Below are 27,738 nucleotides of genomic sequence, written 5' to 3' on the forward strand. Positions count from 1 at the left end.
TGACCCTGCGACCCTGAATACAGAATAAAGCAGTATGGATGATTAGACAAGAAGATGAATGTAAGAAAGAAATTAGTGGTGTCAAAACTAATGGTGGTGTTTTAATACGCAGAAATCTGGCCATTATTTAGAGCTGTAGTCTCAGAAGCACATCTGCACACCTGCACATGTGCAAACACTGTTATATACTGTACTTTTGCACTGGCATTACTTCACATGCAGTTCTCATATCAGTCACGAATGCAGTCGGTTATGCTTTTACAAAGAATCAAACACTGTGTCATGCAAAGGCAAACAGGAAAATCACGCATTCGCTTGGAGAATCCTGTCAATTCACACTCAGGTGGCGAAGACAAGATTCCTGCTTTCACCCTTGGAATTCTGCAGTAACGAAGGCGGGGCATCAAACGCGTTCCTATTGGTTTGTTTCATCAGGCTCCCTCGCGCTGATTGGCCAGACTACACGTCCGTTATACACGGAAGAGGATTTGTATTGGTCAGTGCAGCTGGTTCGTTAATGAGCTTTGAGAGGTCGCTGAAACCGCTGCGCATCGCTCGCATCCGGGACAGTGCGGTTTCTTAGTTTTTGCCGGCTTTGCCTGAGCTCGAGAGCAGCGCGTGAGAGCGGCATCCTCAAGAACCGGCACTGTCCTGCTCTCATAGATACCTTTTTTCATTTAGCCAGTACTGTCTTTAATTCGTTTTGTTGGATGTTATCCGACACAATAGCTTTATGTTCCACTTTATTTCACAGCCTGTCCAAAGTTTGAGAACGAAAAGCCGCGGTGAGGCTACCTCCTCTTCATCCTCCTCATCCTCATTGTCAAGATAAACTGCACTAATTGACCTCGCATTTCTTTGTACTGTTTTATATTTATTTATATGTGTATGCACACAAATGTCAAATCTCCCCTCTCATCCATCCTCAAGGGCTGACATCTCCTTACTGTACCAGCTGAAGATAGCCGAGTGACTGACTGACTGACTGCGCAACCATGGGGGTAAGAACCAACATCTTCAGCTTTAACCCACTTTAAAACAATAAATAAAGACTAGCACTAGATTGTATGTATGCATGCAGAGATAAAGAGAGAGAGAGAGGATGAATGGAATGACTGTACTGTGTATTAGACGCAGAACTTTGTGTTCCGTACAGGATGAACTGCAGTGTCACTGCTGAGCTGGGACTCAATGACATTGAGTGTAATGCGGATTTTCTAGCTAACCTTGTATGAAATATATATACTACACTTGATACAGGACAAGCTCTTGAAATAAATACATAACTGTCCGTTTAGATTTTTTCATTTTATTTTGGGATATTTGCACAATTGAACATCCTAAGACTCGAACCTGCATCCCTGTTCCTATATGGTTTACGGTTAAACTTCACTAACGCAACCAGCTGCTCGCGCTCGAGCTCTCATTTCGACCAATTTCCTCCTAAATAGTGCAACTCTTGCACTTTTTCATCTCCTGCAGTGCCCTTGTGATGGATGACGGAAACCATCCAAAGATACTAAAGATTTTCCCGTCCCCACTTCATTTTTCTTTTTATCTTTCTTAGGTTTTATTACTCATACCCTCATGCAAGTTGTACGAAAAAAAAAAAAAGATATTGTAAACTTTTTTTCTCTCATCTTTTAATAACTCAATGTAACCAGGCTGTACGAGGAGGATTTTTACACGCGCATCGTTTCACAGGCTCCTTGACAAGCGCGAGCGCTCTCGGACCCGTTCGCGCGTCATAATGCGGTTACGGGGGATCACTGCGCTGTCGGCTTTTTTCTGATATTTACACGCCGGGTAACGTGTGCACGACATAAGGGTCGTACAGGGGGGAATCTGAGGGATACTGTTAGAAGCAGGATTCCAACAAAGCGGATAATAAACCGGGTGTTAAGGAGAGAGTGAGTGAATAAGTGAGTGCACCGGTGTGCCACTGCGTCAAACCGGCCAATCAGACACGCGACCTGGTTTTAACAGCGGCGTCAGCTGGACCGGAGATACCGACACGCCGTGCTCATCAGGACGGAGAATGGGCTCCAGTTTTGCTTCATCATCGTCCCGTTGTCTGCATGGGTTATATACTCTAGCATGCGCAAGGGCATTCCGTCCTCTTACACTAATACACTAAATAAGGCTATTATTATTATTATTATTATTATTATTATAGACGTATTATTTCCAGCTGATTGCCGCTAATATTCTTTTTTCTGATAAAACGTTAGATAATAATAGGTTGTGCGCGCCATCTCTATAACCCTGCATTTATCAGATAATTTTTTTCAAGATATTTCTATCTATCTATCTATCTATCTATCTATCTAAAAGCACATTTAAATCTGAACGTATAAGTGCCATTGCGGCAAAACGACCCCATCAGCAATGTTTCAAACACGCAGGGGAAAAAGTGATAACACGCAGAATATCATGCCGAGTCATGATTTGTCTATATGCTTAGAATAGAAAGGCAGCAGATGCAGAAGTGCGCGCGCTGATACACGCGACTCCGCTCCACCGGCTTATTCTCGCAGAACGCGGTGACGCAGTGCTGCCTCGTGCTCTGCACCGGGTTGCGTCGAGCTGGGGGCGGGGCCAGCCAGTGGAAACTCCCTGTACATGACCGATGGACAGATTGTGCAAAGACATGGAAAGACCTTGTCTGAATCCTAAACGGCTTCCTACTGGACACATAGAATGCTCTGGGTATTTATAGACTATATGACGTGCACTTACGTAAAGAGACATTTAGACAAGTTGTGCAGGGCTTAGATGACCTGAGTCTCTGAGTCTTTTTTATTTTCCAAAAAATACATTTATAAATAAAGAATAAATGAGAATGTGGTGAGATTGATGTCATATGCGGAAAAAAAGAGGGAGAAAAGGAAGAGAAAAGAGCCAGAATTACTGTATATACTGTTACAGTTAACCTTGAAAGACACAAGGGACATCTGATGTGTGTGTGTGGAGGGGGTTCAAATGCAGGATCCCCCCCCCCCCCCCTCAGAAATCTCAGAATCTACAGCTTTTGTTTAAGAAAATACAAAGAGACTTCATTTGGGAGATCCTGATGAGAATAATGAGTCAGATGTATGAGGAGACAAAGGATAGACAGAATGGATGGAAAGGGAGGAACAGCGGATGGGGAGGGTTGTGTGGTCAAAAGAGAGAAAGGATAGGATCGTGTTGTAGCGTTCCACCTGAGCTGAGCTCACGTTTCCACAGCCGGTACATACTCAGGTGTCCAGGTGACGGCCTTTCTGCGGGGAACTGGCTGAGGATGATAGAGGTTTGCTAAAGTGGGACAGTACATTCTGGACTTGCTAGAGAGATGAAGTCATTCTTCATGAGTGACTCAGTCATACGTTGTAAGGTCATTATTTTATAGAGTTTTTTTATGAGCACTGAGTATTGAAAACGTATATAATAATAATTTTGATTCTGGATCTCCTTTGATGTAAAGCTGTAAAGCTGCTTTGCCACGATGACCATTGTTAATACATTAACATAAAATTATATTACTAGAAATAATAATATTATATAACTAGAAGTATTATTTAACTAGAAATAATTTACATATATAACAAAAATAATTTATTGAATTGAATAATAAAGATGGCTTTCATGTTCGGTGCCCTTGATGTAAACCTTTTGAGAATAATCATGCCAAGACAGTGTTTTGTGTCAAAGTGACAGCAGCAACCGATCAGAGCGATTGGTTCAAATAGTATTGATCAACAACCCTGTTAGTCTTTACAGCAACTGAGCATTAATAATTTACTTAATTAATATAAAAAATTTTAATTCATTTGGCATCTGATTATTCAGTCTGCTAAATCCAGATTCAAACTTATAAAACCTCTCTTAACCTTGAACATTGCATTCATTATAGATAAAAGAAAAGTAAATCCTAGATCCACAGGATTAGCGAGAGCATGTGGTGCGTGTGGAGATCATTAAGTTAGCTGATCGGTCTGTTTGGATTTTATTATTCCATTCAATTGAAATTAAATTTTATGTGTATTAGAAGAACCAGACTGTGTCTGAACTACTTATGTTGTCGTGAAGATGTGTTCAGTTTCCCAAGCTAGGATTACCCCCTCCTACTGTTCCTCCAGCGTTGAAAGCTACCCAGAAGGTTAGCATTGCGGTGAGATTACCGGTGTCTACGGGAGGTTATCCGAGGGCCCGGATCCGGTTCCCTGCCCAGCACAGCATGATTTATTCATGCTGCGCTCTTGTAATGTAAGGGGAACTGCACACAAATATGCAAAATATTTTCCTAGATGGTCTTGATACTTTTGTTTGTTTGTTTTTGTGCTCTTTTATTACAGTAGGAACAGTCATGTGGAGTATGAATGCGTAAAATAAAACAATTTGATTCAGATATACGGTATAAACCAGGTTCTGAGACAGAAGACAACTGAAAAGCTGAGAGAAAGTGATACATGTGTTTGTGCGTGTGTGCCTGTGTGTTTATGTGTGTGAGCGGGAGAGAGAGAGAGAGTGACAGTGCAGATCTCAGGCAGTTCTTAATTAAATCATATTAATTAAATTATATCAATGTTTAATAAATACAGTTTCACACATACAGATTAAGACGTGAGCTTGTATGAACACATAGGGCCTAGTTTCTAGCCGAGCTACCAGGCAGAAGATAAGTGAATATGTGGATGAATGGACAGATGGATGGATGAATGGATGGGCAGATGGATGGTTAAGCTAAAAGGGCAGGAGGAGACAGAAGAGGTAATGCATTAGGAAGGATTTTAGATTTAGTTTAATAACATAGAGCTCACAACGCTGTACAGTATGTATTCTTCGTTTAACCAGTTTGCCCTGTTTTTATTTGCATTTGGTGCTAGTACATGTCACAAAGTATCAGCGTGTTCATCTGCGAAGAGATTTCTTAGGGTCAGTCGGTGCGAGTGTCAGAATACAGTCAGGGTATAATGTGAAGCGAGAGATTAGGGAGTGAAGTGCAAGCTAATCCTCATCTCTCCTAATCGGATTATGCAATCTGTATTCCCACCAACCCTTGATAACTCACAGAAGAGTCCACAGCATATGGCCCCAAGGACATTCTAGCATTCCAAAAAAACAAACAAACAAAAAAACACACACATAGACATTTTGAGTAAATATAATCTAATCACTTCTTTTTGATTCTTATGAAAAAGTGATTAGATTTTATTTATCATTATTAGTCTCAAGGAGAAATGATTCCGATGTTATTGACAGATTTTTTCCCCTGCTTCTTCATGTTCACAAGGTGTTTAAATACTGCACACATACACACACATACCATACACACTGTCACTTTCACACCTTCTCTCTCTAGGGGCAGTCTCCATTTTTTCTGTACCACCACTCATTCACAGCTAAAGCTCCCACTAGGCTTTGATGGAAAATTGTGACCTTAGTGTTACATAAGGTCCATTATAGGATAGAACCCTATGGGTTTTTCTTACACAAAACAGGACGGGTTTTGTTTACCCAAATCCTAAAACACATTACATAAAGTCTTCTTAGTCCAAGCATAAAAATAAAAGGCAAAACTACTTCTGCAAGTCAAATGTGAAGATTTTAAATTCATTAGAGTTCTAGGTTGTGATGACAGCTTCATGGTCTTGTTGCTAGATTATGAGATATCTCCACCTTGTGCCACCAAAACAGCCCTGACCACTTGAAGCATGTGCTCCACAAGGTCTCTGAAGGTGTACTGTGGTACCTGGTACCAAGACGCTAGCAAATCCTTTAAGGCGTGTAAGTTCCAAAATGGGTCCTCCATTTATCGGAATTGTGAGATGCTCGATCAGACTGAGATCTGGGGAATCTGGAGGCCAAGGCCACACCTTAAACTCTTTTTCATGTTCAAAGCGTGGGTAAGGGTAAATTATCCTGCTGAAAGAGGCAACTGACTCCAGGGAATACATCTGGTTTTCATGAAGTGGTGTATTTGGTCGGCAGCAGTGTTTAGGTAGGTGCTATGTGTCAAAATAACATCCACTTAAATGCCAAAAGCCAAGGTTTCCCCAAAGACTCACACTGCCTCTGTTGGCTTGTCTTTTTCCCAAAGTGCATTCTGGTGCCATCTTTTCCCAAGATACGTAACACTCACATGATATAAAAGAAAAATTGATTCATTATACCAGGCCACATTTTCCCATTGCTCTATGATCCAGTTCTGATGGTCCTGTGCCCATTGCAGGAGATTTTGATAATGGACAGGAGTCAGCATGGGCACTTTGACTATTCTGCAGATACACCCCCATACACAGCACGCTGTAATGCACTGTGTGTTCTGGAACCTTTCTGTCCTAGCCAGCATGAACCTTTTCCGCAATTTGTTCTACAGTACAGTAGCTCTTCTGTTGGATTGTGCCTGATGCACTTCCATTTGCTTCCCACATACATTAGTGAGCCATTGGAGCCTGTGACTCTGACGCCAGTTGTCCTTCCTTGGACCGCTTTGGGTAGGTATTAACCACAGTGTACTGGAAATACCACACAAGGCCTGCCTTATTGTAAATTCACTGATCCCGTTGTCTAGCAATCACAGTTTAGTCCTTGTCAAATCATGCAGATCCTTACAATTGTGCATGTTTCATGTTTCCAACACATAATCTCAGAAAATGGACTGTTTACTTGCTGCCTAATCCTGTGCAAAGAGAAATTCTGTGCAGACTTTTTTCAGCATCCAAACCATCATAGATAATTCCTCCACTATAAGATAATACATATATTTTCAAGATTAGCTTGGTTTACAAGGAAGTACTTAATTCTCATTCCTTACTTCATTATTATCAGGTAAGTAGAGTGGGTGCGGAAGTTCTCTAACAATCATCATGCACAAGTTGCCATAAAAACATCTCATTGCACCATTGCCATGAACTTGCTGAATGATGCTAAATGTCTCTTAGGAAGATTTGCCCAGATTTAGCTCTTTGTTCTAACTTTCTGTCCATAATGAAATCTCAGACGTGGATCAGAATAGCACCAGTTGCACATCTCCCATACACAGGGTGATGTATTTTGGCACGCTGACTTATGAAGGTCAGAGCATTCTGTTGGCGTGTTACAAAACTAACCCTGAAACATTTTGATACCAAATCAACATTTAAAATGTGTAACTCCTGTAAAAAAGTATATTACAACATACTTAATGAAAGAAAGCTAAAGTACCATGATTCACAGGAAGTCATCAACTCTGTCAATGGCAAGTAAGTTTTCCTCATATCTAATGTACTATTTATGAAATTTTATATTTTGACTTTGAGATACATGTGTCTAATGTGAAGTCTCAGTTATCTGTAAATATTGTATGAAGTGCTACTTGTTTTTATTTTTTATTAAAATAATCAGTCAGTCACCATGTGTAAAATCTGGCTGATGTCCTTCAGCGAGAAGATTAACTAAATTCTTACAGGTTCATATACATAAAGGAATATTTGATATGCTGTAAGTACTCATAAAAATATTTTTTTAGCAGAGTAGATAGAGTTTTTGCTTGTTCTTCACCAGCTCTCACTTTAAATATACACTGTGGTCAAAAGTATTGAGACAAAAGTGAAATTCGATATTTTAATCTCAATTAAATAAATAGTGACAATCAAGATAATAAGAATAATTTGTTGTTTTATGCAGTGAAATTGCTATACAACAGTCAATATTTTTGCAGTCGCTTAATCAATGCAGTCACTCAATAGCACTGAAATTCCAACCAAAGGTTTTGTACCTGAGCCTCCAATAACGAAAGTGGACCTTATATTAACTTCCTCTCCTATATTGAGCTTCCAGCCTCCTAACACGCAGCAGGACTGTAAATCAATCTCTGCTATCCGTTATCACCCAAATTACTCTGGTTCCTCTCAAGGTTACTTTCTATTGCCATCTCAAGGAGATTTTCCTTGCCACTGTCACCCTCGGCGTGCTCATCAGGGACAATCTATCTCAATCAATTTCCTCAAAATGTTCTAACTCATTTCCATATTTTTTTTCAAAGCTGTTTTGTAACAATGATTAATGTTAAATCAAACTGAATTGAATTGATCATTTAATATGAAGTCAGTCATAAGTTATAACTGTTTTTGTGCAAAGATGAACACCCTGGCACCAGAAAATAAAAGTCCTGCAACGTATTTTTTTCTATCCATTTACTAACGCAGCTGATTTTCAACAGCACAACTCTTTTGCCAGATAGGCTTGAACTAATTAGTGATATCATTTGTTTTGTGCACAGGGAGAAAGAACTATGATACATGGCAGATGTTATCTTAATACTTTTGGCCATCACTGTATAGTCTATGATGACAACTAAACATTAAGGATTTCTTTATCTCTATTCAAGGTTTTTCTCTCCTCCTCTCTCTTTTTTTTTTTTGATGCAATGTGTTTCAGCTGGGTCTTCAATGACTCACTTCCAAAGATGATACCGTTCAATTATAGTGCATCATCACACAGTACATAAGATGCATTATTAGCTAGTCAGTTAACGCAGTGCCAGGTGTACAAGATTACACTTTTTCCATCTCTCTCTTATATTTCATCGTTTTCTATGTCCACGCTTTGGACTAACCAAGGCCCTCAGTTACAGCAGCATCAATAATTAGTTACCAGGGTTCAGAGTTCAGAGGTCACCAGTGTAAAGTTGTATGTGTGTGTATGGAGGCAGTCATTAGAAATGCACCAGGATGTAATTCCATACCAGGGTCTCTGTCTCTCTCAAAAAGCGGCTCTGTTACATTAGGACAGGTTACACACGGACAGGGAAATCATCATTGTTGTTCCTAGTTATTTCTTGAAAATATATACACCAAAACAAAATAATAAAAAAAAAACTTTTAGATGTCGTCCAATACTGTAGTTTACCTGAGCCAGTCCTGTGTGATAGTTTATGCACTGCAATCTGATATCAGATGGAACTGATTCAAACTTAATGATAGAGGAAAGAGTCACTATGACACTTTGCATATGTATAAAATGTATACAATTTATATAATTATTTAAGTATTTATACAAGACTAACAAGCATACAGTACATTCACTCACCCACTGTGGGCAATTTGGAAATGCAAATTTAGCTTAAAATGCAAGTCGTTGGACCGTGGCAGGAAGGAAACCCACTATACACAGGGAGAACTCCACGCACTCAGACCCGAGGTGGGACTCGAACTCATGACCTTGAGTGTGATACTGCTTTTATACAACAGTTCTACAAACATGTTGTTATTAACAGATTATGATCTGTTTGTTTATTTAACCAGTTATTTTTTGTCCCGCCAAAATTTTTCCTTTCGCGAACTAACGACCAAGCAGCCCACACTTACCAGCTGACAGTTAATGTGATTAACAGGGGTGAAAGTAAAAAAGTAAAATTCTTACCGGTATTATGTAAAGCCGAAAGCTGAGGAGAATTTACCATGGAGAATTAACAATTACTTTAGATTTCCACTTATTCAATACACTTTTCTGTATTCGGGGGTTGAATCTTAGAAAGCTAGTGTAGTGGGTGTAGAGTGCCTTGTTTCACACACCTAGTTAGTAGTGTCCTTGATCAGGGGTTAGTGAGAGATTTGGAATTCAGCCTTGTATTCAAACCTAGTTAGCTTTGTAAAAATTTAGACCGACTTAGCAATTATTAAGGAGACCGACGAACAACAAAGTGTTTTTTAAGATGGCAGGTGTTTTTTTTTTGATAAATGTGCTTCCATGACTTGTTTTGAATGTGGCTTGTGGCAGGCAGCTGCGTTCCCCTTCTTTCCTGTACTGCGGAATTTACCGACCTACTTTCACCCATGCGACCGACAGCGGCTGTTAAAAAGTGATAGAGTGTTTGAACACCCATGACTTGAAGAGACACATATATGGAAACGTGCTGCTAGAATCTTTTGTCTCACTTCCAATCGATTACTAGATCGGGAAAATAATTTGTAGAATATTTGTATTAATTAATTAATTCATATAATTTATGTGATTCTGTGCATTGCCCTACTGCAACCTGATTAGCAACAGGTGTTTCTATCAAAGTGGCTAGTGAATGTATATTTAAAGTACATAATTATTTTGACAACAGTTTGACTTTATTTTAAAACCATTACAAATTAATACTAGTTGAAAAGCTTAAAGTTTGTGCACCCACGATTTCTCCCTGCAGGGAATAAACGCATCAATCTTCTTGCTGTATTGTCTACCTAGGCCAGAGCAAACTCCTTTATATTCTCAGGTTTCCTCTCTAATCCGACCACAGGATTTTAATAGATTTCAGATCCGGACATTCAAAGCTCATACACACCCCAGAAGACTCATAGTCATGTAGTTATCTGCTGAGGATCAGAAATATAACAAATATAAAAAACATACATAAAACTGTACGTCGTAGTCAGATGGGCTGTGTATGTGTGTGTGTGTGTGTGTGTCCAGTTAGAAGTGGCCAGGTGGTGTGCTGGTAAGAGCCATCAGGCGATAAATGCCATCGCCGTTGGCAACAAGCTCACACGCTGACAGAGCAGCAGGTCAATATCTAATTACCCCACTGGAAGGAAACGACAAAATCCCCTCTTTGATCTCTCTCTCCCTCTCTCTGTCTCCTTTTTTCTCTTATCCCTTCTCCACTTGTCTGTATACATTGACTCCATCGCAACAGATATCTCAACCTGTCAGTGTCTCCTCCTCCACGCTCCTCTCTCTTTCCATCTGTCTTCTATTTCTTTCTCTATCTCTGTCCATCCGTCTATCTCTCTTTCTCACTTTCTCATTCTCTATTAATCGAATGTCACCTGGCTGACAGCTTAGTGTGGATGCGTGCACGTCCGACGTGTGGGTGTAAGCAGGTGTGTCCTTGGTCAGTCCAATAGGGAAATTATGAGCCATAGGCCAGATGATGGAGCTTTCATGTGACAGAACGTAAAATGAATCTGATGAAAAGACCTTGATTGTGATTTTTGAAGGAAGGTGTCAGGCCATGACAAGCCATCCGAACAGCTTTAATGCGTTTCAAAAATGTGTAGGAGTGATGAAAGTAATCTTTCCGAACCATATTCTCTCAGAAATATGTTTGGATAATTTATTTAATTTTGATTCTTCCGTGCACATCGAGCGACAGTGTTCTTACAGTTCTTAAGGCGATGCTGGTTTTTATAAGGTGTTTATAACATGTAGTCTGTGATGGCAAATGTTATGTCAGAAAATGCCCCAGACTCCTTTATACAGTAGCATATCCAGAGACCACAGGGTTTTTTTGTTTAGTTTTTTTTTACATTGAAACATTTATGAAGTACAGGAATCCACTTTTTAAAATCTTTTTTTGATTTTTCTAATTAAACAGGTGATAATAAAACAGGTGTAGAGGTCACATCAGAATTTATCGTAAGATTATATATCATTCATTCTGTAAATGTGTCCTATTCCTTTATCAGGCAGTAGGGGGCTGCAGTGTTTGGAATTCTAATGCCTTTACGCTTTAATTGTTTTAAGTTGTGTCTCTTCATAATATTTCTTTATTTCGTCCATCAGTTAAGTCTGAAAAAGGAAGGTTCATCTATGCCTGTTTATGGATGTTTTTTTGACAGAAATAAACGTGCGCCATCTAAACACAATTTACAGGCATTGTTCAACCACTTAACAAGTTAACAGCTGCTTTAAAATTTTATAGCAAATGCATAGACAATCACATTCTTGTCTGAGTGGTTTCCTGGAAGATGGTGCACTTTCTTGTATCAGCAGTGCGCACTGCACTAAAATAGCTGCTCACATCCCGGAGAGTGTCCTGGCTGTCATCCTAGCTCTTCTGGATATTGATCAGGAAATGGGTGTGTGTGTGTGTGTGTGTCTATGTTGAGCCAAGATTAGTGTCCAAAATGCTAAACTAGTTTACTAATTAGGGACTATTTTATTATTTAACATTCACCAATTAACATATTCTCCCAATAATATTGTGTGTGTGTACCAGAGGGTTTGACCTGGACCATTGTCCAAATCCAAATCCTGACCTCTGATTACGGCAAAACATAATCGTTTCCCTGTTTTACATCATTGTCATGACAGCATTTATAGTGGCGAGCTATGGTGTTTAACGTCACAGAGTTCAAGGATTGTTAAAAATTAGCGAGTTAGCTAAAGGCTAGCAGGCTCTCACATTCTGTCCTTTGGGCACGGGAAAAGCGAGACTTCCTTGCCTATGGAAGAGGATGTCACGATCCTAATGTGCAAGGAAAAGGTCAGTGATTCCATCTAAGCCACCACACCTTTTTTTTGCCAAGGTTTAGGCAGCTGATTGAATGCACACAGTGCCGTTCCTCACACTAGACTCTTGTGTATTTTAATCTTTGGGGCTGTTCACATATCGCATCTTTTGTGTGCTCACTTGTCTTATTTTAAATAGAGATGCAAAATCCCAACTTTTCAAAATGCTGCAACCAATCAGCTTCACTCTTTCAGTCTTACTCTGTACCAGCTGGTGAAATTCTTTGTGATTTCTTCATGCTTGAAGGACGGGGAGCACCTAAACGCGGACAGAAGGAGAAAGCTGCAGGGCTGCCGTTTTCCATGCTTTTTTTTTAGGCGTGACATTCGAATGTCTCATTAGGGCATCTTGTTACTTTTACTTTGACAAAAACATTTTGGTATTACATTGTCTTTTGTTTGTTTAATCACTTTATTCACACATTATAATATATATACTTTGCTTATTGAGTTTGTTTTGGCAAGAAAATCAGTCAACAAAGTTAATTAAAAAAAACCCTACTGATGAGTAGTCCAACTTCTTAACCACTGAGCTACCCACTTCAGTTTAGCATTTTAACTACCACCTCACTTTAGCATTGGCACCACCTTCATTCACCACACATCTCTCTGTGTCAACAAGACCTATGATGATTCATTATCTATTTCAAAGAGACTGTTATTAGACTTGCGGCTTTGTTTCAGTCTCTGATCCTAACTACAGTAGATCAAACCTTACACACACACACAAGTTTCACTGAAACACCTGTATCCTTTAAAAGCATGTTAATTTATTTATGATTGCATCCTACTTTATCGAGCTGAGATCAAAAGGTTTTTATTCTCTCTCTCTCTCTCTCTCTCTCTCTCTCTCTCTCTCTCTCTCTCTTTGTCTCTCTGCATTTGTGTGTATGTGGTTTGATCTGATAAGTCCAGGACAGGTGCAAGGCAACAAAAACATCAGCAAAACTATGTCTTAACCATGAAATACAAAACCATGAAAAACATAAAAATAATGTAAAAGCTTAGTGCTTTGAATTCTCAAATCTGTCTGGTTAGAATGTTTAATGAATTTTAGGAGGTTAACTACAGAAGTGAACTGAAATTGAAATCACTTTAAAGTAAACCTTATTAACCAACAAACTTAGCAAAACAAGGGTGTGTACCCTGTAATCATTGGAAACATAGGAAGTAATAAGCAAAAGCATGCCATTTCCATGCCCGTAGTATTGATGTTATGTATAAAACTGAAGCTCTGAAGCTTGTGTCGAGCAGATGGGGCGGCTACGAATAAAGTAATTATGTGACCAATGACACCCAAGGCCTCACGTTTGCTGGAATCTTGTCAGCTGGCTTAAAACCCAGAGCATTTTTTGTTGTATCACTATGTTTTAATGATTATATATAGTCTAGTGCTTGTGCAATATACTGTAGTGTTCGTCATATCCTTTTTTCGGCACAACCCAGGCAATATACTAAAATAATTTATTTTTCATTTTAACTACACACACTAGAAAAAAACTATCATTATTTTTTACAAAAACTTTTGATATCGTACTTACAAATGTTACATTTTTTATCACAATATAATTTATAAAAAGTATATAAACAATAATAAAATGAAAAATCATTAAAAAAAACAATACTGTTTGTGAAAATTTTATTATCAGACTTTTCAAATGCCTGTACATCACACACACAGACTCACTCTAAACCTTATTTACAAATTACATCTATAAACACTTATTCTTTATCTTAAACTTTTTTATAGTAACAATAACAATACTGTCTAAGCATCAATTTTGAATTAATTAGACTTCTATGAATTGTTGCCAAGCGCACACAGATCAAAAACTATTAAACTTATCTTATAACATATCTTACAATATAATTTAAACTTATCTTGTTAGTTTTTCTGTTGCCCTCTTTTTGAGGGTGCCCTTTCTAACATCCAGTGCATCCAGTGGTTGGGGATTGAACACAGGCCTTCTGCAATGGCAGGCTACTGAGCCATCAATGCCCACCTAATACCACACCAAAAAAGTCAAAACTAGTCCAAACACATTTTGTTGCAGGAGTCTCCATGCTTTGTCATCACAATTGGACATGCACAAAGGGTCTTCTGGTTATGCGCGTTGGGATCAAACCATGCATCTTCATGGTTGTTTCTGTTACCAGATAACTTAATAAATAATACAATATTTATATCATATACAAATATATAAGAAATAAAACAAGCCAAGTTTTCATGTTATTAGTGACAGACATTATTGCGTAACATCCATAGTCCATTGTTGCACAAAAAGCTTTTTCGGCATGCATATACACTCACTTCTTGTGTCTTGTAGCCAAAGAAATACAATAGGCACATACGATCACGTGGTCTTATGGTCATTCTTGTCTCACTTCTATCTCACTCATTATATTATTATATTATATTATTAATAATTATATAAAAAATTTTAAACTGGATCCTTAACTTTTTTTTTGCATTTCACAATTAACTTTGCATTTACATCTTATCTGTAAAATAGATGAAGAAAAAAAAGCATGAAACAATTTAATTTAATTTTGAATATATATTATGCTCAATTAATGTTCTTTATTGCATGTTTAATCGTGTGTTTTGTGTATTGAAACCTTTAATGCTGTCTGGCAAATTTATATATTACTTTAAAAAACTCCAAAGAGTGGCTAGTTATGTTTATGTTTATGTTGTTAATTAAAAAAGAAAGGGAGAAAGGTCTGTACTTAGGAACATTTTGAAGTAATTTCTTCGAAAATTACTTTAATTACTCTAATTATACTTTAATTAAATAACTCATGTTATTTTGTTCTTTAATTAATTTTCTAAAATTCAGAGATGGTTAAGTGCAAAACATTCCCTTTGCACAATGGATTTTTAAACGACACACACACACACACACACTGACAGCTGCGTGTCCATATTAATCTATTTGCTACACCAGACTTGACCACTAGGTGTCAGTACACGAGCTCGCAAATGAAGTCATGAAATGAACCTTTCGATGAAATTATTGGCTCGCAGGCTGTCAACGTTGCCATGACAACGGAGTGCCGATGACGTTTGCCTATTACGTGAAAGAGGGTTATTGATTAGTTCAACACATTGTTTTATGTTTATATTATAACAGCAGTTTTCCCACTGGTCTGAAAGTGAAGTATGTTATGGGATCTGTGTTTCAGTATGGGCGATCAGACAGCTACCGTGTGGCTACCACACAGGACAAAGATGACAAGTCCTCTCCTGACAAAAAGAAAAAAGGGGGAAAGGATCTGGATGACCTGAAGAAAGAAGTACCTCTGGTAAGCTCCAGGAATTTCATTTATTTGTGCTCACATTTGAAAACATGGTGTTGGTGCTAAAAATGGTCTCACCAGGTGAAAAAGTGAATTTTTAGATAGGATTATATAATAAAAAAATTTTTTAAATATAATTCTTAACACTTCTTACCTTCTGATTAATGCTTTTTTTTTTTGTAAATATGCATACAAATTTATATATTTTTAGATTTTTAGATAAAAAGAAACACATTTGCTAAACACAATTTCATACCTTTTTATGTAGTGTCCGTAACTTTTAAAATTCAGTTGATATTAATTGTCAATTATCAATCAGGTGAAACTTGATTAATTTATTATTCTAAAATGCAAAATTGTAAGGATATTGCAACATGAATTTGACAGGGTTACAGACATTAAAGGTTTATTTTTTTGCTTTTTAATCTTTTACCCAAAAATTCTTTAAGCAACAATTTCTACAGATCATATGCTTTTAAAGGCGTACACCAATTTTAGAAGCAATACTCAAAGAAATATGAATAGTTTACATTTTAAATGATTATTGTTTGACGCGAAACAGAGAAACACTGAAAAATGACACCTTTTGGGGCACATATAAAATCATCTCTCCAAAACAGATGAAGTGGCGACTTGAATTTTACAGGGAAGCAAAATTCATCACTTCTATGTTACATAAACTTCAGAAGTAGCTGTAATTTTCTGTATTACAGTATATGTATAACATAATTTTTTAAAAATAAAATCAGCACCAATACAATGTTTTGGCTGACAACATGTAAGATGTTTATAAAAGCAGTGTTTCTTGTGTTTGAAAATTGTCACTCTCTATTTTAGACAGAACACAAGATGTCAGTGGAAGAAGTATGTCGGAAATTCCAGACAGACATAGTCCAGGTGAGCATCTCTCTTTAAGCCCTGTTTAAACTACTGCAATGTCTTCAAATGTCCACTAGGTGTCAGTGTGATCCAATATACTGCTGCTCACTTTTCACACGAGTAAAAACTGTTCACTTCACAACACATAATATAAAAACATAAGCAATGACTGTAGAAGGCACTTATTGTGTTGGTAATGATATAATTAGGCTTCATTGTGGCTAGTTTGTTCATTATTATTATTATGTTATTGATGGTACTCCATTATGGTTGGCACCGTGGCATACTGGTTAGGGCTTGCACCACCAGGGTCCGGGTTCGATTCCCGCCTTTGTGTGCATGGAGTTTGCATGTTCTCCTCGTCCTTGGTAGGTTCCGTCTGGGTGCTCTGGTTTTCTCCCAGAGTCTAAAGACATGCAGATTAGACTAATTGGTGTTCCCAAATTGTACCCAGTAGTGTGTGAATCAGCATGTAAGACTGTGTGTGTGCCCTGCAATGTACTGGCACCTTGTCCAGGGTGTACCCTGCCTTGTGCACCAAGTCTCCTGAGACAGGCTCCAGGGCTTTCACATCCCTTTACAAGATAAGCGGTATAGACGATGAGTGCTTCATTATGATGAAAGTTTTGTGAATTCAGTATCATGTCTATGCTTTCTCTTCTCTGCATCAGGGTCTGACTAACGCCAAGGCAGCTGAGTTTCTGTTGCGGGATGGTCCTAATGCTCTCACACCTCCCCCAACCACGCCAGAGTGGGTGAAGTTCTGCAGGCAGCTCTTTGGTGGCTTCTCCATCCTGCTGTGGATTGGCGCTATCCTCTGTTTCTTAGCCTACGCCATCCAGGCAGCCACTGAGGACGAACCAGCTGGGGACAACGTATGCAAAACACACACCTGCCTATGTAGACTGTACGATTTTAGTTCGAGTTATAAATTCATTAAACCAACACCACTCTGCTTTTTCTCTTCCTTAGTTGTATCTAGGTATTGTCCTGTCGGCTGTAGTCATCATCACCGGCTGCTTCTCCTACTTCCAGGAGGCCAAGAGCTCCAAGATTATGGAGTCTTTCAAGAACATGGTGCCCCAGGTAAGCTAACAACGTCTTCCCCAGACACAGGGTAGCCTCAGAGAGTCCTGCTGTTCACGAGTAAAACCATTCTGAATGACATTCTCTGTGCACACAGCAAGCATTGGTAATCCGCGAGGGAGAGAAGATGCAGATCAACGCTGAGGAGGTTGTGGCTGGAGATCTTGTAGAGGTGAAAGGGGGCGACAGAATTCCTGCTGACCTCAGAATAATCTCTTCCCATGGCTGCAAGGTGCACACACACACACACACACACACACAGACACACACATTTTCATTTATTGATATGTGATCTTTCATCCTGATACAGTTCAAAATCAACCAGGAATGAATTAACATGTTTTTGAATCATACAGTCATTTCAGTAAAACTTGTCTGCACACATTTAGGCATATTTTATAGCTTTTGTTTGCTTGCATATAATGAGGGGCGTTCGAGTCAACTCGGGACTTTAGATTGTGCAGAATCACAGGTGTGAGAGTAAAAACAACCTTTATTTCTCGGTCTAATCCCCTGCTACACTAATGCACTTATCTTAGCGTTTCACTTGTGCTTGGATAGCATAATGGTAGAAAGTTTTCTCAGTTCGCCAGGGTCATGATTGGACTGCCTGCTTCATGTCGGAAACACTGGCCTACCAGGAACTCCCAATCATGTGGAAAGGGCTTAAAACGATGTTGGAACTGTAAGGCAAAAACTCCCTGTAATGAGTCCCTGTAATGTGCAAGTGTTGTTCATGAATGATCGTGTGTACAGCTCCCACAGACATATGAGTCTCTTTCACATGTTGGTGACAAGTCATTCGTTGTTTTTCAAGGGTCAGGCGTCCAGGTAGCCCACTCACTGCCTTCTTTAAAATGTTGGCGTCATTCAAGTCTCCTTTAAAGTTGGTTTTATCTCTTCATCACGGTTTGACTCGAACCCTTATCGTACCAAATACAGATGTGTCCATATACAGAAGCTTTTCTTACAAAGGTCTACCAGCTTTGATTGGTGAAATAAGAAATGAGTGAACTGTCTAAAACTGAGCCTCTCATATGCACAGGTCGATAACTCATCTCTAACTGGGGAATCAGAACCACAGACGCGATCACCCGACTGCACCCATGACAATCCTCTGGAAACCCGCAACATCGCCTTCTTCTCCACTAACTGCGTAGAAGGTACAGACTCTACTTCAATAATTCACTCTATTAGTGGTTAATTATTTATTTCATTACTCATGCTCTTATGCAATAATAAAAAAAAATCCCTAAAAGTACTCTCACACACTATAATGACGTTGGGCTGATGTCATAGTTCTTGAGTCCTAAAAATGAGTGAAAGCCATACCAAAAATATTTCTGCTATTTTCTTACATAATCTTAGTTAAAAAAAATACTGGGGTAATAATTTAAGAGCCAAAACAGATCACTATAACTTTAGGATTTCAGGCTGATCTATAAATAAAAGTGTGTTTTTCCTTTTATGTTAAGACCTCAGGTGGAATATTAATGCAACCATGTCTCTTTCTGTCTGATTGTCTCAGGCACCGCCCGTGGCATTGTCGTATGCACTGGGGATCGTACAGTGATGGGCCGCATCGCCACTCTGACCTCAGGGCTGGAAACAGGGAAGACCCCCATTGCCAAGGAGATTGAGCATTTCATCCACATCATCACAGGCGTGGCTGTTTTCCTGGGAGTTTCCTTTTTTATCTTGTCCATCATCTTGGGCTACAGCTGGCTGGAAGCTGTTATTTTCCTCATTGGTATTATTGTGGCCAATGTGCCTGAAGGACTGCTGGCTACTGTCACTGTGAGCATTCAAATAAAACACTGTAAACACATATTATATACTGTATGAAACGTTTTACATTTAAAAAATCACCCAATTCTATTTCCCTTTTGTCCGGCAGGTGTGTCTGACCCTCACAGCCAAGCGCATGGCTCGGAAGAATTGCCTAGTGAAAAATTTGGAGGCTGTAGAAACCCTGGGCTCCACATCCACTATTTGCTCAGATAAGACCGGAACCTTGACGCAAAACCGCATGACTGTGGCACACATGTGGTTTGACAACCAGATCCATGAGGCTGACACCACTGAGGACCAGTCTGGTTAGTGAGCGTCACATCATCATCACTATCATTCATCACATTTTAGCTTTCTAAAGAAGGACAATCTAATAACACAGATCGTTTACCACATTGTGAAGTTGCTTTATTCTGGAATACTGTATAAATAAGTTAACGTAAATGATGGATGTGTTTTATAATGTCATTTGCTCCTAAATAATAATTAATCGTCCTCCACTGAGACAGTCGGTAATGATGGTACCTTAGGAGATATTTAAAGTACAAAGCAGAAACAGGAATAAGTCAAAAATTCACAAAATCTCTCGTTTAACAGCTAAAGATGCAGGTGTTTAAAAAGGTCTTCATAATTCATTTAAAACTCCATGCTGTGCACCTAATCAGAGCGCTGACTTTATCCCTGCAGGTGCATCCTTCGATAAGACCTCGGTGACGTGGGTTGCTCTGGCTCGTGTCGCGTCTCTGTGTAATAGGGCGGTGTTTAAAGCAGGCCAAGACGCTCTACCAATCCTGAAGAGGGACGTGGCTGGGGACGCCTCAGAATCTGCCCTGCTGAAGTGCATCGAGCTCTCCTGCGGATCTGTCAAACAGATGAGAGAAAGGAACAAGAAAGTGGCTGAGATCCCATTTAACTCCACCAACAAATATCAGGTCAGTACTGGGGAAATGTGAAATAAGGGTCTGCCTAAAAAACTCTCCACCAACCAGTTCAGCAACTAAAACACTCATAGGGTTGTAAAAGACCAATATGTCTTTTATAGACCTGAATAATCCAGCTGTAAACAGATACGTACTTTGTTAAAAGTGGGCACATGGCAAACGAAATATACAAAAAAGTCTGGGCAGCACATTAATGCTTACACTAACCAGGTTAATGGTTGGTTAATGTCTTTATGATTTGCCCACTTCTGAGAACTTCAATATTTCCTCTCACCCCCTCTCTCTCTTTCTACTCTAGCTGTCCATCCATGAGACTGAGGACCCCAATGATAATCGCTATCTGCTGGTGATGAAGGGAGCTCCAGAGCGCATCCTGGACCGCTGTTCCACCATCATGCTACAGGGCAAGGAGCAACCCATGGACGAAGAAATGAAGGAAGCCTTCCAGAATGCCTATCTGGAGCTGGGAGGACTGGGAGAGCGAGTGCTGGGTGAGAGTGTGAATGAAAATCATAAAAACTGAGAGTTATAAGTCTGTAAGTATTACTGTGCATATTAACATTACTCTTTCCACTGGGTTTGTTTTCCCATCACAGGATTCTGCCACCTCTTAATGCCAGAGGATCAGTACCCTAAAGGATTTGCCTTCGACACAGACGATGTTAACTTCCAGACAGACAACATGTGCTTCGTTGGCCTGATGTCCATGATCGACCCTCCCCGTGCAGCTGTGCCCGACGCAGTGGGCAAGTGCCGTTCAGCTGGTATCAAGGTCATCATGGTGACTGGAGACCACCCCATCACAGCCAAAGCCATCGCCAAGGGAGTGGGCATCATCTCAGAGGGCACTGAGACGGTGGAGGACATTGCTGCTCGTCTTAATATCCCAGTCAGCCAAGTCAACCCCAGGTACCAAATACACACACACGCACACACACCCACACACATACACAGTCTACTCACAAGAACATCCTTAAAATGTATATTACATACAGATACACACAGAAATGTGTTGTTTTAGTATTCTTTCATGTTGTGTGTTGTAGGGATGCTAAAGCCTGTGTAATCCATGGGACAGAACTGAAGGACATGTCTCAGGACCAAATAGATGAGATTCTTCGCAACCATACTGAAATTGTGTTTGCCAGGACATCTCCCCAGCAAAAGCTCATTATTGTTGAGGGCTGCCAGCGACAGGTAAACACACACACACACACACACACACACGCACACACACACACAAATCTCATGATGTCAGGTGGTCCCATTGTTGTGTCCATATAAACAATTTGACAGCAAAATTAGATAAATCCTTCTTTTTGTTTTTTAAGATAGTTTTGATAAAAACAAGTTATTTTTTCAAATAAGACAAAAAAGTATTGCCAACTTTATACAATACAATATTTAAGCATGTTTTCTTTGAGTCACAAGGCTGGTAAAAAGCACCCAGGCCAGATTATTCAAGTTAAAAAGCTCCAAGTCTATATTTCACAACTTTATCATAATGGGTTAAAAAATAATTTTATTTAATTATGTAGCTACCAATAATATTTTGGTTTATTTGAAATAAAAATGACATGAAAGTCATGATGCTGTAATTGTGATTTGGTACTGAGGCTCAGCAAATTGTGGTAACAGTAAGGTCCATAAACAGGCTCCGAATCAAACTCACAGACAGCGAGAATGTAATAAGCTTCAAAACCAATTGCACCCTTGTGGTTCTTTTATTAATGTCAGAGGAACCATAGATGCTAGAAGTTTGCTTTGTCCATTGTTTGAAAGAGGAAGCTTTGTATTTGTGGGATGTCAAGTTTTGCTGTGTGTGTGAAAAAAGTGAGCACGGGATGGCAGTTTTTCTAAAGTGGTCCAAAAGTGTTCAAATCTTCAACATTTTTCAAGAATCCACTGAACACATTTAAAGAATTAAACCAGGAGTTGTGTTGAGCAGGAAGCATCCTCTCTTCACTGATCTTATGGCAGAAAGGAGCAATGTGCCTGTCTTGTCTCGATAACCATTTCGCTTGAAAAGCTGGTGCCTATGTAATATGGTGAAAAGGTGGAAGTTTAAAAATTTTAAATAAAACATTTTGTTATAGACAACCTTGTGTGCCAGAATGAGTAAAAAGTTTTTTTTCTTCCCAGACAAAAATATAATTTTTTGGATTATTTTCTTATTAAATTTGCTAAAATAAATCAATTTCATCATATTTGCTCACAATACTTACTTCACTTTTAAAAGGAACAATGTGTAGGTTTATTCTTTACACTGCACTAGCTTCATTAGTGGAGATGTGCGCTGACTGCAGTTTCCTGGTGGATGCCCATGAATGATAAAGCGTCTGCATGTTAAATGAGGGAATTTATGATTTGTATTAAATTATGTTTTTATCAAAAACCAAAATCCACAATTTAGTATAAAAGGTATAAAAAAAAGTAAAAAAAATAGTATAAAAAAAAAATAAAAAAGTTGTTTCTCCTGGTTTCCTACAAGTTAAAGTCACATGTTACAGTGTCTTTAGCCTTTGGTCACAGGTTTGGCATCCTAACTCTTTTTTTTTCTTTGGAATCTCTCATTCTCCTTCTGTCCTTTTCTCTCTCTCTCTCGCTCTCTTTTTCTATTATTCCATCTCTCAGGGAGCTATTGTAGCTGTAACCGGTGATGGCGTAAATGACTCTCCTGCTCTTAAAAAGGCGGATATCGGTGTTGCCATGGGGATTGCTGGGTCCGATGTGTCCAAGCAGGCTGCTGACATGATCCTACTGGATGACAATTTCGCCTCTATTGTTACTGGGGTAGAAGAGGGTGAGTGAGGAGGAGGAACAAATCCCTTTACAATGCACACTAAAAGCATCCTGAGTAACTAAGTAACTGAATGCTATATGTATTTCACTGGCAGGTCGCCTGATTTTTGACAACTTGAAGAAATCCATTGCTTACACTCTAACCAGCAACATCCCCGAGATCACCCCCTTTCTCTTTTTCATTATCGTCAACATCCCACTGCCCCTGGGTACCATCACGATCCTCTGCATCGACCTGGGCACAGACATGGTGAGAACAAACCCCCACCAACCACCCCCCACCCCCAACCGCCCTCCTGCCAGCTCGAACCTCCTCACACACACGCATACATATGTATTGAGCATTGTATTGTTTTGTCTGTTCAGGTTCCTGCTATTTCCCTGGCCTATGAGGCAGCTGAGAGTGACATCATGAAAAGGCAGCCCAGGAACCCAATGCGGGACAAGCTGGTCAACGAACGTCTTATTAGTATTGCTTATGGGCAGATTGGTTAGTTTAAAACACACACACACACACAAAAACACACACAATGGAAAGAAATTCACGCGGTCCCTCTTTTATTCTGTATAATAAAATATTTTGTTTTGTGTGTGTGTGCAGGTATGATCCAAGCCTTGGGAGGTTTCTTTGCCTACTTTGTAATTATGGCTGAGAATGGATTCCTTCCTTCTCATCTGGTGGGAATCAGGCTCTCTTGGGACGACCGCAGCACCAACGACCTAGAGGACAGCTATGGACAGCAGTGGGTAAGTCTACACTCAATTGTGTGTTTCTCTGAAAATACGTGTCTGTGAGTGTGTATTCGGCCAGGTTGTTACAATGAATCTATTTGTGCTTGTTTTGGACAGACATACGAGCAGAGAAAGATTGTGGAGTTCACATGCCACACAGCTTTCTTCGTCAGTATCGTGGTTGTGCAGTGGGCTGATCTAATCATCTGCAAGACCAGGCGTAACTCTGTGTTCCAGCAGGGCATGAAGTAAGGTTACACACTGTGTGTTTGATCGCTTGGATTTCTTTATGCATGACAGAGTTTAACTGTCAAACCTTTTTCTTTTGCAGGAATAAGATTCTGATCTTTGGTCTGTTTGAGGAGACAGCTCTGGCTGCATTACTGTCCTATTGTCCAGGAATGGACGTGGCACTCAGGATGTACCCACTAAAGTGAGTCTCACCCACACACACACACACACACACACATTATAGTGTAAATGTTAAAAGTATAGGCTAGATATAGGGATGTACATACAGCACACGTTATACTCGGATCACATAGTAATGTTGGAATATTAAACCTTTTTACTTTCACTCTTTCCCCAGACCATCCTGGTGGTTCTGTGCGTTCCCGTACAGTTTCCTAATCTTCGTGTACGATGAAATCCGAAAGCTTCTCCTCCGCCGAAACCCTGGAGGTATGCTCATAGCAACATTATGTGTGTGTACACAAAAATGCATTTAAACCATGGTGCCAACAAATTATATTTAATGAAAAAAAACTTTAATATAATAAATAATTGGGGCAGCGATGGTGCAGGCAGTTGAGACTCTGGGTTGCTAATCAGAAGGTCGGAGTTTGAACCCCGCTGCCACCAGGTTGCCACAGCATGCCTAATGCACGTTCACGCAGATGAGCAGGGACCCTGGGCATCTTTCTTTGGGTGTTTTTCACAGTCGGTAGACAAGTCTCTTTAGTGTCCTGCGTTTTTAGAACTGTGATCTTAAATGCCTACTTTCTGTAAGCTGTTAAGGTCTTAACGACAATTCCACAGGTGCATGTTAATTAATTGATTATGGTTAATTGAACATGCATGGAAAACATTGTTTAAACCCTAAACAATGAAGATCTGTAAAGTTATTTGGATTTTTGCAACATTATTGTTGAAATACACAGTCCTGAATATACAGTATCTATTCAATCATTTGTGCCCTAAATTGCAGTATGAGGGCAACTGGCATAGAGATAAGACTCTATCAAACTAAAAAAAAATGTTAATGATTTTCTGACTGTGTATGACCTTTAAAAGTCACTGTTTTTTATTTAAAGCATACATTTAAAGCACCTACAATAAAAATCATTATTTAGCTTTTATAATGTAACTGGTGGGGGTTAAAACAAGCGTATTCAACTGCACATTGTAAATAATTCAGACCATATTGATTATCTAGAAGTAAAAAAGCAAAGCTTACCATCACTAAGTGACATTTTATATAATTTTGTTTCGTGACATTTTCTGACATTTTCTCTTCCTCTCTCTCTCTCTCTCTCTCTCTCCTGCAGGTTGGGTGGAAAAAGAGACTTACTATTGATTGATGAATTCCCTCTTTACTCACACCCCTCCATCTTCCATTTCTCTTCCACTCCTTTTCCTTCTATTCCTGTTCAAGGCGCACAATCATTACCCCACCCCTTCACCCGCACATTCAAAGAGACAGCTGCTTAAAGCCAACACCATGCCTGCCCCAAAGAGAAAACTACAAAGCACCTTCCAGCCTCTTGACCGTCCAAGTCCCTGCGCTGCCCCTATCACCCCTAATATTACTCTTTGCATGACTTTTCACGGGTGTGCACATAAAGTCTGTTATATATTTACCGACGGCAGCTGCATAATCATGTAGATCTGAGAGGAGCTTTCAATGCTAATCACAAGCGTGTGTCTGAGCGTATGAGTGAGCGCGCGTGTATCTGTGTGTGTGTGTGTGTGTGTGTATACACGTATGCTCTGCTAACAAAGGGCACAGCCCGCTGCTTCGTCCTCACATCCACCTGCCTCATCTTCTGCCTCCTTCTCCATGCCTTTCTACTCCTCTGTATTCCTCCCATCCTTTCCTTAATTCCTCTGCCTGTCCTCCAATTGCACACGGGTATGTTTGTCACATGACTTGCGACGGGACACCACCTGCTGGCACTGGTACACTCTGGTCAATTGCTCCTGTTGACTCCTGGGAGAAGACACGTCCACACCTTTGTTTTTTTTTTCTCTTGCTACAGCTGTTCATGTCCTTTTTTTTTTTCTTTTTTTTTTTCTTTTTGTCATAGTGTAGTTTGCTGTGATGTTACATTGAGAGAAAGGTGGGGTCAATCACTGACTGGTTTTTATTATAATTATTATTGTTGTTGTTAATATTCTTCTTCTTCTTATTATTATTACTACTACTGCTGTTAATTGAAGATGGAGAGACCCATGTTGGTTCTTTCCACATGAAAACTTAAACATGGTATATTTTTCTCTCTCTCTTTCTCTCTCTCTCTCTCTCTCTCACTGTTTGTCTTTGTGTTCTCTGCTAACCCTGTTTCAAATCCATCTTCAGATTGTGTGTTTTAGAGACAAATCATATATACAATACTACAATACAAATAAATAAAACACAACAAATACAAACGCCCTAAAAGAAGGATGGTTCTCTTGCATGTTTCCAGTCCACAGCGAGACACAAACGATACAGGGACACGCCCGTTATCAGGTATTAAGCAAAGAATCAGTAATGCTTTTGGTATGTTTCCAGGTTCTACTGCCATTACGACTCCAAACACACCAGGTTCTGCTTGGCGTTCCAACCGAAACACACTGTTGTTATAAATCATTATACAGTAGCACATCCGAGTGGACTGAATCCATTCTGTCTTAAGTTTCATCCGCGTCAAACTTAAGATGAGTTTCTCGGGTTAGTTACCATAAACGAATTTCAAATTTATTCACGGCAAACCTGGTGTGCTTGGGCCCTTTATTTATTGGTTTATCAGGAAACACGTGTGTGGTGTGTGGTATGCGGAGCGCCCCAGGTCTTGTGCTGTGTGTGTGTGAAAGAGCGGTAAATAGAAAGAGGTTGTACAGTATGTATGGGTGTGTAAATGCTTGGGGACAATGTGCCATCTCAGAAAGGTGTGAGGGGTGAGACTAAAGAAAGGGATGAACATTAAATTCAACAAACTGTAGAAAAAAATAAATGTGTTTGGAAGCAACAAAAAATCAACTCCAATAAAACATCTAGAACATTTAATACAACCAAGAACACTCTGTGTCTTTATTTCTGTTTTTTTCGAGTGATAAATTAATGGGTCACTGAGATGAAATAATTTAACATTTATTAAATGACAAGAATTTTGCAGTCTACACAAAATATAATATTTACAGAATATTGATGCGTGTTTGTGGACATCTACTATATCAGGAGCGTAATGTATACAAGCCAGGAATTTATCAGCTTTCTTTGTTAATATGCTGATGTCTGCGGTTTTGTCTAGAAGCTTCTATATCAGAACCAAGTCGTGACTTGCAAAAGTCGGCATCAGTACATTGCACACACACACACACACAAACACACACGCACGCAGACAGAGACACACAGACCCCTGTAAGCTGTTCTGTGTGAGCGCACTGCAGTGGCTTCCCCTCCCTCCCTCTTCTTACTGCACCACTGTAATGGAGTATCGATCGCCGGCTTCTTTTGCCGCAGTATAATTTAAAGCCAGAGTCTGAGCCTTTCCTCCAAGGTCATCACTATAGCAACCTAAAAAAAAATTAGATTGTCAGCAGGCAAGGGGGAAAGAGGCCGGAAAGGTCAATGGGGTCAAAGGAGAACCAGGCAGAAGAGACAGAAAAGAGGGAGCGAGAGAGAAAAATGAGCGGGAGGATGCGGAAGGCTTGTGAATCGATGCTTATTGATGGAAAGCCTTGCAAGATTACAAAGGCT

The 27,738-nt window shown here is 39.6% G+C and overlaps 1 protein-coding gene across 2 annotated transcripts; it reads left to right on the plus strand.

Annotated features, from left to right (window-relative positions):
- Positions 1 to 550: 550 nt before the first annotated feature.
- atp1a3b (ATPase Na+/K+ transporting subunit alpha 3b) lies at positions 551 to 26,439 on the plus strand. Of its 2 annotated transcripts, XM_053495110.1 has the most exons (22): positions 551 to 785; positions 931 to 1,001; positions 15,433 to 15,552; positions 16,384 to 16,443; positions 17,097 to 17,300; positions 17,398 to 17,511; positions 17,609 to 17,743; positions 18,557 to 18,674; positions 19,040 to 19,308; positions 19,409 to 19,607; positions 19,990 to 20,234; positions 20,542 to 20,734; positions 20,840 to 21,152; positions 21,290 to 21,440; positions 22,878 to 23,046; positions 23,141 to 23,295; positions 23,412 to 23,535; positions 23,647 to 23,792; positions 23,895 to 24,025; positions 24,109 to 24,210; positions 24,367 to 24,458; positions 25,325 to 26,439. In XM_053495110.1, exons 2-22 carry the CDS (start codon positions 996 to 998, stop codon positions 25,351 to 25,353), a joined length of 3,075 nt encoding a protein of 1,024 aa, XP_053351085.1. In that variant the 5' UTR covers positions 551 to 785; positions 931 to 995; the 3' UTR covers positions 25,354 to 26,439. The 2 variants fall into 2 exon arrangements, with proteins under 2 accessions (XP_053351085.1, XP_053351084.1); XM_053495109.1 differs by lacking the exons at positions 551 to 785; positions 931 to 1,001 and having other exon boundaries at positions 15,415 to 15,552.
- The last annotated feature ends 1,299 nt before the right edge of the window (positions 26,440 to 27,738 follow it).

This window comes from Clarias gariepinus, chromosome 4 (genome assembly GCF_024256425.1).
Source record: "Clarias gariepinus isolate MV-2021 ecotype Netherlands chromosome 4, CGAR_prim_01v2, whole genome shotgun sequence".
In the NCBI taxonomy this organism is placed as follows: domain Eukaryota; kingdom Metazoa; phylum Chordata; class Actinopteri; order Siluriformes; family Clariidae; genus Clarias; species Clarias gariepinus.

Coding starts and splice junctions, on each gene's coding strand:
- atp1a3b (XM_053495109.1), top strand. CDS start 15,415: ATGGGATCTGTGTTTCAGTATGGGCGATCAGACAGCTACCGTGTGGCT. Junction 20,235..20,541: donor ACTCCACCAACAAATATCAG/GTCAGTACTGGG, acceptor TTTCTACTCTAG/CTGTCCATCCATGAGACTGA. Junction 24,211..24,366: donor CTCAGGATGTACCCACTAAA/GTGAGTCTCACC, acceptor CTCTTTCCCCAG/ACCATCCTGGTGGTTCTGTG.